General features: G+C 40.6%; 2 protein-coding genes across 2 annotated transcripts in view; one reads left to right on the top strand and one right to left on the bottom strand.

Annotated features, from left to right (window-relative positions):
• LOC310724928 (uncharacterized protein) overlaps positions 1-12,144 on the bottom strand; it is a 254,798-nt gene that overhangs the window by 66,342 nt on the left and 176,312 nt on the right. The gene's annotated exons all lie outside the window — the stretch shown is intronic.
• Positions 3,327-7,103, top strand: LOC310734018 (polyadenylate-binding protein 1-like 2; the record flags this gene model as incomplete). Its single annotated transcript, XM_083555582.1, has 7 exons — positions 3,327-3,515; positions 3,742-3,938; positions 4,067-4,182; positions 4,314-4,458; positions 4,688-4,882; positions 6,377-6,427; positions 7,095-7,103. The coding sequence occupies exons 1-7, from the start codon at positions 3,338-3,340 to the stop codon at positions 7,101-7,103; spliced, it is 891 nt and encodes a 296-aa protein (XP_083411708.1). The 5' UTR covers positions 3,327-3,337.

Here is a 12,144-nt window from a genome sequence, read left to right as displayed (position 1 = left end):
CAACACCTCCAGAAACTCCATGCCTGAGGAGCTAGAAGCTAGAAGCTAACCCGGTGTTCTGTTCTACATTGTTGATAGTTTTCATACTTCAGCTGTGAAAGGAACATGTTTAAGAGCTCAACACAACAGCTTTTATGATGCAGAAGCCACTTTAGTTTTTGATTGTGAATATATTATTCAGCTTGTTTTGTTATTTATTTTAGTAATCCTTGTGATATATTCAGTTTGTGCTGCTCTGACTTTAAATATTACTTTGTGTTTAAGTCAGTTTTGTGTTTGTAGACCATAACACATAAAAGGGCATTAATGGGAACATTAAAGAAGGTTCTTTTAAAAAGAAACTAAAAAGTTACTTTTAACAGTAACGCATTACTTTTTGTTGTAAATAATCAACAAAGTAATTGAGTTACTTTTTGAATGAATTAACTAGTAACTGCAACTAGTCACTATTTCTTAGTAACCAGCACAACACTGGGCACGAGTTTGTCCATCTTTTATTCTCCAGGTGTTCAACTGTAGTCCACGGCACGTATATTTTCTGGAATTAGACTTTAAGAAAACTCAGGTAAAATTTACTACATGACCAACCACATGAACCACAATAGACTTGTGCATATTTTCCTGTATTTTATTGTCTATTATGGTGTTGTTCTGGTTGTTGTTTTGATCTTTGGTGATCATGATGTACTAATATACTGCAGCACTTCCTGTGTTACTGTCTTTTACAATGAACTGCATTAACATACAGAACAGATCATTAGAAAGAACTTTTTTGTGTATGATATTGTGTATTAATGTATTTTTGCGCATGGTAATTGTACATTGCATCACTTTTCAAGCTACTATCTCTTATTATATGTTACATTAACGACATAAACAACAACAGATTCATGTATCTTAAAAACAAAATTCTCATACGTGCATTACATTTACATTAATGTGTTTTTTCGTGAGCTCATCAGTGCAGTAGAGGACGATGAGTGGACGTCTCGACTGCGGCGGTAGAGGACGATGAGTGGACGTCTCGACTGCGGCGGTAGAGGACGATGAGTGGACGTCTCGACTGCGGCGGTAGAGGAACGATGAGTGGACGTCTCGTCTGCGGCGGTAGAGGACGATGAGTGGACGTCTCGTCTGCGGCGGTAGAGGAACGATGAGTGGACGTCTCGTCTGCGGCGGTAGAGGAACGATGAGTGGACGTCTCGTCTGCGGCGGTAGAGGAACGATGAGTGGACGTCTCGTCTGCGGCGGTAGAGGAACGATGAGTGGACGTCTCGTCTGCGGCGGTAGGGGACGATGAGTGGACGTCTTGTCTGTGGTGGTAGAGGATGATGAGTGGACGTCTCGTCTGTGGCGGTAGATGATGAGTGGACGTCTCGTCCGCGGGGGTAGTTGACGATGAGTGGACGTCTCGTCTGTGGCGGTTTGGCAGCACTGGGATTTGGCTCTGAAGCTGGAAACACACCTGCTCTCCGTCAGAAGAAATGGTTCGATCTGTTTTATAAGGTTTGTGCTGTTAAAATGTGTATGAGAACATAATTAAACACCGGTACCATAACCTAAAGGTCTTTATTTGTACAGAGTAAGAAATGTCCAGTGCAGTTCCACGGCCAGTCGAAACGTTCCGGTGGACCACAGAAACGTCTTTGTGGATTCCACCCTCCTAAAGTGTTCATTTCAGACTTTCAGGTGATCATCTCTTTCATGTCACGTCACTGTGGACCTGCACAACTATATTTGTGACCACACTCATGTGCTTTAAATGTCCTCTGCTGTGGGATGCAGAAATAATCGTTGCAATATTTATTTTTATTTACAAAATCTCAATAAAGTGATGTTTATGTAACAAACTGCACTGGAAGAAAGACAGACAGGCAAAAGTTCACCAAGCAGAGCTTCTTTATTTTCTTTCGTTTTCACCCTGGCGTTTTCCTTTCCAGTGCTCACACCAGGGTTCACCCACACACTCACGGTTCTGGACGCCTTTTCTTTTTTGACGTTCGCCGGTGGTCCCTCCCTCACGCTTTCTCTCTTTAGCGCCCGCCAGAGTTTCCTCACGCACCGGCACAACTTTTCTTTGCGTCCACACGAGTTCACTTTGCGCCCGACGCGTCTTCCACCGGCGCCCGTCTGCGCTTATTTCCCCTTCAGCGACCTTCCGCTCGTCTCTCTGCTTGGTGTCCCTCTTTTTTTTTTGTGTCACCAGACTGAAACAGAGCACTGATTAGTCTCATCAGCTGCAGGTGTTTCTTACCGCTCGTGCCGTCCGGCTCCGCCTCCACTCGCGCACCGCTGCTACAGTTTACATCCCTAATCATATAGAACAATATCTGCTTTATCTATTCCCATTTCTCATCCAGTGATCAAATAGTGGAAGCACTGAGATCATTGTAAAAGACTTTGGTTTTTGCTCAAGTGTGTTAAAGTGTGTTATATTTATAGATCTTCACTTCACTTCTGCCCTCAGACTCTCACTAGTGTACAGAGATGATTGTGGATTAAACATATTAATGTGTGAATGTTAGATTCTGCGATGTTTCTTCTTATTTAAATCTGTAAAAAATACCAGGACTAAAAGGTAAATAAAACCTGTGTTCCACACTCTTTATTGTTCTTTTACCAGGTCGTAAGTGTTCCACCTGCTGCAAGTGTTCCACCTGCTTTACTCCACTCCTACTGCTGTAGCGCCCCCTACCTCCACCCCCACCATTATACAGCCCTTTATATGTCATTATCATCATCATTATGTTTAAGTTCATAATATACAATATGTGTCTTTACAGCCTGGTAGTCAAAGTCCATCTCCTTTAGCCAGTGATTCATCTGCATCCAGTCCTTCATCTGCATCCAGTCCTTCATCTGCATCCAGTCCTTCATCTGCATCCAGTCCTTCATCAGTCCTTCATCTGCATTTAGTCCTTCATCTGCATCCAGTCCTTCATCTGCATCCAGTCCTTCATCTGCATCCGGTCCTTCATCTGCATCCGGTCCTTCATCTGCATCCAGTCCTTCATCAGCATCCAGTCCTTCATCTGCATCCGGTCCTTCATCTGCATCCGGTCCTTCATCTGCATCCGGTCCTTCATCTGCATCCGGTCCTGCTTTTTAGACTGTTTTGTGCTTTTTGTTAACTTAATTTTTGTACTGAGAAATGTAGAAATGTAAGATCTTTTAAACCCGTATGTTTTACAATCTTTCAACATTTCAGAGTAGAAACTGATTGTAGTTCACTCATACTGATGTTTTTCTGTTTAAGACTGTAGGTTTGGTTTGGTGTTTATTCTCTTCTTTATAACTGACAGTTTGTTTGTTTGTTTGTTGTTTTTTTTAGATAAAAATGAATTCGAGTATTTCAGCACTGTATGTTGGTGATCTGCACCATGAAGTGACAGAAAACATGCTGATGGAGAAATTCAGCTCTGTGGGCCACGTTCACTCCATCCGGATCTGCAGGAACTGGAACACCGGCGTTTCACTCAGTTACGCCTACGTCAACTTTTACCAGCGAGCCGATGGTAATTAAATCCTCATTAAACCCCGATACACTATTTCTGCATCTATACCAGTTTATTGTCTACTTAATACTCCAGGAGTAATTTCTGTATTATTTTACTACTTTATTATGTGAATATGGTCAGGTTTTGTGCCTTAAATAAAATTTGAGAGTGTTTTCTCCTCACCCATCTTTCCCCAGTCTTTTTTACTGAAATGAATGACCTGTAATGAATTTTGTTTCCTCAGCTGAGCGAGCGTTGGCAACACTTAATTGTGAGCTCCTTATGGGGAACCCTATGAGAGTCATGTGGTCTCAGAGGGATTCCACCATGAGGAAAAGCGGCATCGGAAACCTGTTCATCAAGAACTTGGACCTGGAGAAGATTGACAGCATGGCCCTTTTTGACCTGTTCTCAGTCTTTGGGAAGATCCTGTCATGCAGGGTTTGTGCTTTAAACTGTTTGGATCTGAATAACATCTGTATAGCATGATTAGCATGTTTTCTACTAAAGTCCTGTATTAGATCTGTTTGATATGAATTGTGTGTTGACATGACGTGTCTCTCCTGAAGGTTGTCCGTTACAAGACGGGGACAAAAGGATATGGATACGTCCAATTTGAGTCTCCAGAGGCGGCGAATTTGGCAAAAGAGAAACTCAATGGCAAACTTCTTAACGGCCATAAAGTGTAAGCTATTAATATAAAGTGTGGGTTTGGTCATATGAGGGGATTTCAGTCAGCATCAGGGGGTAATTTTTCTGGTGTCGGCATAAAGACTAACAGCGGTGTCTAAGAGCAGTGTCTCTGTTGTGTTACAGCTCCATCCAACACTTTAAGTCTCGTAAGGAGCGCGAGACTGAGAGAAACCACCACACCCAGGTCTTCATTAACAAGCAGAAGACCTTACTGAGACCAGAACACCAGGATAACCCTGTCCATCATAACGTGCAGAGGATGAAGAATGTGCAGGTGAAGACTGTACCCTAAACATCTACCACCCCATGCTGTCCCCATTAAAATGATTTGATGCTGAAGTTCAATATTGCAGTAAATGGGTTACTGGCTGAAAAGGTTAAAGATCCTCCTCTAGCTGGTTCCCTCAAGAGCCTCCTGCTAGCAGTGATGATGATCTGATAAAACAAAATGGAATGAAGTGTTTACAGCTGTGTGTGTCTTTGTGTTACAGACTCAGAATATGACTCCCTTCACACCAAGCCAGAAGGGAGAGCGAAATAAAGAAAATGCCCCAGCAGTAAACACAGTTCCTGCTGTAGAAGAGCGCACAACTGTGGATGAGAAACCAGCTCTACCTCAAGTTCCAGCTGTAGAACAGAGTCCAGCTCTACCTCAAGTTCCAGCTGTAGAACAGAGTCCAGCTCTACCTCAAGTTCCAGCTGAAGAACAGAGTCCAGCTCTACCTCAAGTTCCAGCTGAAGAACAGAGTCCAGCTCCACCTCATGTTCCAGCTGTAGAACAGAGTCCAGCTCCATCTCATGTTCCAGCTGTACAACAGAGTCCAACTCCATCTCATGTTCCAGCTGTAGAACAGAGTCCAACTCCACCTCATGTTCCAGCTGTAGAACAGAGTCCAGCTCCATCTCATGTTCCAGCTGTACAACAGAGTCCAACTCCATCTCATGTTCCAGTTGTAGAACAGAGTCCAGCTTCATCTCATGTTCCAGCTGTAGAACAGAGTCCAACTCCACCTCATGTTCCAGCTGTAGAACAGAGTCCAGCTCCATCTCATGTTTCAGCTGTAGAACAAAGTCCAGCTCCATCTCATGTTCCAGCTGTAGAACAGAGTCCAGCTCCATCTCATGTTCCAGCTGTAGAACAAAGTCCAGCTTCATTTCATGTTCCAGCTGTAGAACAAAGTCCAGCTTCATTTCATGTTCCAGCTGTAGAACAGAGTCCAGCTTCATCTCATGTTCCAGCTGTAGAACAAAGTCCAGCTTCACCTCATGTTCCAGCTGTAGAACAGAGTCCAGCTCCACCTCATGTTCCAGCTGTAGAACAAAGTCCAGCTTCATTTCATGTTCCAGCTGTAGAACAGAGTCCAGCTCCATCTCATGTTCCAGCTGTAGAACAGAGTCCAGCTCCACCTCATGTTCCAGCTGTAGAACAGAGTCCAGCTCCACCTCATGTTCCAGCTCTAGAACAGAGTCCAGCTTCATCTCATGTTCCAGATGTGCAGGATGTATCCATGGCTGCAGCACCCCAGAAGCGCTTAACCATTTACATGTTGGAGTCTGCAGATTTTGAAATGCAGATCCAGATGGCACGTAAGTGTTACACTCACATACACACACACACACACACACACACACACACACACACACACACACACACACACACACACACACACAAGCAGTTTCAGTAACTCACTCTCTCTCTCTCTCTCTCTCTCTCTCTCTCTCTCTCTCTCCCTCTCTCTCTGCAGATGATCACCTGTTGCCTCTGGTAGAGAAAATCCACCCGGCTGAAGCGAATAAAATTTCATGGATGCTGATTGGGAGTGAAAACAACTTTGAAATCATGAACATGATTTCTGATCCTGATCGTCTGCAAACAAAAGTGAGCAAACACACACACACACACACACACACACACACACACACACACACACACACACACACACACACACACTAATATTATATTTAGTAATGATTTGTAATAAGTGGTTGTAGTAACGAGTGTATTATTATGTTAAATAATATTATATTAATATGATGATTAAGTTTTGGTCATGTGGTAACAAAACCCCACCCACAAATTCCTCATTTACATCTATTCATAATCACACACATCACTCCTCTATTCACTCTTTATATGCACGTGACACACGTGTGATAGAAGTGTATATGTGTGTGTTTGTGTGCAGGTGGATGAAATGAACATGATCCTAAAAACAGGAAAAGTAGGAGTCAATTCGGTGAGTATCCTCACACACACACACACACACACACACACACACACACACACACACACACACACACACACACATGATGTGTAGACTAAAACTCCTCTGCATTTTTCTTTCAGGAAACAAAGATGCTCTTTGGCACAAAGAAAAAGAGGAAGAACAAGAAGAAAAACATATATTTATAATAATAATAATAATAATTAAAAAAAATATGATATTAATATTGCACGTTATTATATTTTTTATGTTTATATACTTCTTTTTTTATTATTATATTATTTAGGAAAATAAATAAAAACAATCCACAATGTAAATGTTTTCGAGTGTTTTGAATCGTGATTATTAAACATTTTATAAGAACTTTAAGAGGAACTTGTCAAGTGATTGTGATACACATGCATGAAAGAAGAACATTTTAATAAATATTTTCCTGAAACCAGCAACAAATCAACATCACACTTTTAAACCTTCATTCATACATATTTATAAAATCAAAGCTTTTAATGTATCAATATTTTTAAAACTACAAAAGCTCTTTTTTAGCCAGTGACATACAGTGCAGTATTATAGCCTGATGATTTTCATTTCTTTCATAGAGATTTTATACAAATAGTTTGTAATTCTTCTTTCTAATTTTATTCTGCATGTGTGGGTGTTTCCTCTATTTGTGCACCAGCTCTCATAACAGTTCCTACTGCTGTAACTGTATAATAAAGGCATTTAAAACACTATAAATATATATAAAGTGTCTACGTCCAGCTGGTTCAGCATCTCCATCATGAATTCCACTGATGCTTCATCTGCTTTAGAGTCACGTGAGCTCCATCCACCAACACTACAGGGATGTGGAGCTCACTGCCACGTACCGTTTCATTTCACTAATTCTCCAGGGCAGACCCCCGAGTAGATGTCAGAGGGGTAGAATCAAATCTGCCCTTCCCAAGTGATGTTATTGGAGTAAACATAAATAAACCTCTACCTTTTCCCAAATCATCCCCTTAATCCTTTTTTGAAGGAAAGAATAGTATGTAGAAATAAAATCCACCCTCCTATAAAATCTACAGCTTTAAACCCAACTTGTAATCTCACTGAACTGAAGCATTGATTCACTTAAATCATAGTACATTTGTATCATTTGTAATGTATTATTAGTGAGGATTAGAGGTGATGTAGGGCTTTTGTGTGTGTTTTCAGAAGAATCCAGACTCTGGTGAGGACTATGAGGTCTGTGCTGATGATCACTAAATTGACTGAAGATCACGTTCAGGTTCTTAGTGGTTTTTGATAAGGAACATAATCAGGATCCCCACTCTGTTCAGATTGAGTTTATAATTGTTTACATCATTTAACAAACATTTAAAGTTCATATATATATATATATATATATATATATATATATATATATATATATATATATATATATATATATATATATATATATATATATAAATAATAAGGATAATAATAATGAAGATGATAATGGGTTCAGCAGGTTCACAGAATAATTCATGAGTCACTGTTCTATGTACAATAAAACATTTTATTTTTAATGACTGAAAATGCTACAACAATGTCAAACGATAAATTATAATTGATGCAAACACACAAAGGTACAAATACAAATACAAAACAATAGATACAAATAGCAGTAAATCCACAAAAGTAAAATCATAACACAACTATATAATATTAGCAAAAATATTTATAAAGAGTAAAATGATTTCAAGTCTCTGAGTGGCTTAAAATACCGGAAATAAATAATTAGAGGAGCAGAACTGGAATAAACAGCAGGTGTGGCTGCAGATGAAGGACTGGATGCAGATGAAGGACTGAATGCAGATGAAGGACTGGATGCAGATGAAGGACTGGATGCGGATGAAGGACCGGATGCGGATGAAGGACCGGATGCGGATGAAGGACCGGATGCAGATGAAGGACTGGATGCAGATGAAGGACTGGATGCGGATGAAGGACTGGATGCAGATGAAGGACTGGATGCAGATGAATCACTGGATGCAGATGAAGGACTGGATGCGGATGAAGGACTGGATGCGGATGAAGGACTGGATGCAGATGAAGGACCGGATGCAGATGAAGGACCGGATGCAGATGAAGGACCGGATGCGGATGAAGGACTGGATGCGGATGAAGGACCGGATGCAGATGAAGGACCGGATGCAGATGAAGGACTGGATGCGGATGAAGGACTGAATGCAGATGAAGGACCGGATGCAGATGAAGGACTGGATGCGGATGAAGGACTGGATGCGGATGAAGGACTGGATGCAGATGAAGGACTGGATGCAGATGAAGGACTGGATGAAGATGAATCACTGGCTGAAGGAGATGGACTTTGACTACCAGGCTGTAAAGACACATATTGTATATTATTAACTTAAGAATAATAATGATGATTATGATAATGACATATGAAGGTCTTTTTCAATGACATGAATCTGCATTGGTACATTTACATTAGGTTTGGCTGCTGAATTCTTGCTGAAGGATCCAGCAAACTATGACTTTGTAAACTGTGTGCTGAAAATGTAAAGATCTGATTTCCCTTTTGAAGAAAACACAAAATCTTCTATCCAATAAAAGACAATATGACTAAAAAATATAAAAATAATGAATGAGCAGTGATAATGTAAGTGCAGGCTGTATAATGGTGGGGGTGGAGGTGGAGGTAGGGGGCGCTACAGCAGTAGGAGTGGAGTAAAGCAGGTGGAAAACTTGCAGCAGGTGGAACACTTACAACCTGGTAAAAGAACAATAAAGAGTGTGGAACACAGGTTTTATTTACCTTTTAGTCCTGGTATATTTTGCAGATCTAAATAAGAAGAAACATCGCAAAATCTAACATTCACACATTAATATGTTTAATCCACAATCATCTCTGTACACTAGTGAGAGTCTGAGGGCAGAAGTGAAGTGATATGAAGATCATGAGCTCTTCTACAGCTTACTGGTAAGTGTGCCATTACTGCCAACTAGCGGATAATTAACAAATAAACTCTCAAATACAGGTAGATTCACACCTGTATTGTATTGTATTGTATTGTATTGTATTGTATTGTATTGTATTGTATTGTATTGTGTTGTATTGTATTGTATTGTATTGTATAGTATGTTGTATGCTCAAAGAAACACTTAAACAAATAGAAGACAGTAAAAGAAAAAGGGGGAAAAGAAAATTACTGTAAACTGGTTTTCATAGAACATGTAGGAATTTGAAGCAGAAGGCAGAACAAGAAAAACACAGGTAGGAACCGAACCTCAGACCCCACTGTAATGTAGAACACAGACACACTGTATGACATTAAATCAGTTCACATTTATTAACAACATCCCGACTTCTCAAGCCATGGCATAATGACACCAGACTCTTTCTCCAAATAATTATAGAGGATCCTCACATACACAAAGCTTCTGTGTCTAAACTGCAATTTCTTGGGGCATCTGATATCAGAACAATGTAAAACTTAAAAGAAAAAAAAAAGGCAGGCAAAATATCCCTGTGCCCACGACCAAGGAACAGCTCATGTATTTCCTAGGAATGTGGTTGCAGGAATTTTCAAGACTGGAAACTTCCCATATGAATTATCAGGAATATTTAGGTATTAACAGGAATGAATGGAAATACAGTTGGAATTTACAAAATTGCAAGTTATCCTATAACAGGGAACTTAAATGTAGTTAAAAAATAACTTGCTTGATAATCAACCAGATTGAATGCAGTTTCAGTTGAATTTCTACCTGCACATTCATCAATCACATGCACACAGCACACTTACTGCAGGGCTCCTGAGACCGTACCCCTACATGCACTGTGTTTTCTTTATGTAAACAATGAGTCACGCCTCAAAAAAGGGTAAAAACCACTGCCTTATGGGTAATAAAAGACCAATAATCAGGATCTCAGGTCTACATTCCTTACTATTGAAGTAAACAGGACCAATACAGAACAGTTCATCAGACAGGAAGTCACTTATAGTTACTCAAGTACAGTAACGAAGTACATTTACTCAAACACTTTACATCACACACACACACACACACACACACACACACACACACACACACACACACACACACACACACACGTGCTCAGCTCTGCTCGGTGTCTTTCTCCTTTTTCTCCTCATCACCAGTCACTAAAACAGAGCACACTGATTAGTCCCATCAGCCACAGATCTGCTTCTCACCGCTCGTTTCCCCCCGGCTCCACCCTCCATTCACCAACCGCCGCTCGTGCACGCACCCGCTGCTCCATCCAGCAGTAGTGTTCAGGTGTTGTGAGGTGAATCCAGTGTTAACCCTGTCAGAATGACTGCTGAAAGATCATCCACTTTCTTGTGCCAATCCATGCGATTAATTATAAAGTACAGATGTTTAAGTGAATCAGGTTCTGCCCCACATTAACTGTCAGCTATATTGCTTTCAGAGCTCAAAATGAACAAAGCACTAAAGCTGCAAGAAAATACCTCAACTTCAGTTTCTGTCAAATTCCTTTTCTTTAAGGACATCAAACATCACTGACTTTACTAAAGTGGATTTCAAGAAAAAAAATACCATCATTGAATGCTCTCTGTGATGAAGAGACATTAGACATGATTGAAATTCAAAATCTTTATTTATTTAAATAAAAAAAAAAAATGAAGATGGTGAAACAACATGCACACTAAAGTACATGAAATGTTCGTATTTCACCATCTTCCTCTTTTCCTGAATCATTTTCTATTTCTTCAAGTTGCTTCAACAGATCCTCGAAGCTGTCGACGTCAAAGGCTGGTACAGAATCCAGGATCTCTGTGCTGTTGTGGGGGTCTTCAGTATGATTCTGGGCTCCAGACTGGTTAAAAAAGTCACAATCCTCATTTAAAATGGAAAAGATGTCGTTGTTGAGCAAAGTGATTTCCTCCTCGTCCTCGAGCTGAACCTCACTGCTTGTACACTCAGACCCATAGCAGGTGCTGTAAACAGAAGTGCACAATTTTAGCTGCATATTAAAGTAAATGAGTGGCGATTATGGCGATTATTTAAGATGCAGAGTAAAACTTCATTTGCATGTCATTCTTCTGAAACTGTTCCAATGCAGTTTACTAACTCACTTGGTCTGGCAGAAAGTCGACTCAGAAACAGAAGGGAAAAGAGGAGGATCAAAGCAGAAGTCTTTAGGAGACAGCAGTTCTTGGTGGCTAAGGCCGGGGAACTGATCACTAACTTCAGGCACGAGGTCATGAACTGGTACTTCTTCTGGCATGTTCATGACTATGTGGTGGTTTGGTTGATGATCAGGTCTCCTCTGTGAGTCACTACTCTGCACACTGCCTTTTCTCCTTCCCTTCTTTGGAAGCGGTTTATAAACCCAATCTACATGATAGAAAAGAAGAATTTAAAGAGTAAGAAGCAACATAAAAACAATAAAAGTGTCAGAATTGATGTGATTGTTTTTTTATTTTGCCATTTGTCTATAAAGAAAGTTCACCTACCAGGAAACAACTGTTCGTGTTCCTGTTTAAGCCTCCATGATTCAGTGTAGTAGGGTTTCTTCTGTTCTTCACTCAGTTTGTTCCACTGGATCCCAAGCTGCATGCTGATCTCTGCAGAGCTGCTATTTGGATTGGCCTTGGAAAAGATGGGCCTCTGTTTCCTCGCCCAAACCATGTAGGCATTCATTGGCCTTCTGATGTTGCCTTTTTTATCTCTGCACTTGGCAACGTTAA

Source organism: Silurus aristotelis, assembly GCF_946808225.1.
Source record: "Silurus aristotelis genome assembly, chromosome: 1".
Taxonomy (NCBI): domain Eukaryota; kingdom Metazoa; phylum Chordata; class Actinopteri; order Siluriformes; family Siluridae; genus Silurus; species Silurus aristotelis.
The sequence above is the reverse complement of the archived record's forward strand: the minus strand, read 5'-3'. Positions and strand labels throughout refer to the sequence as shown.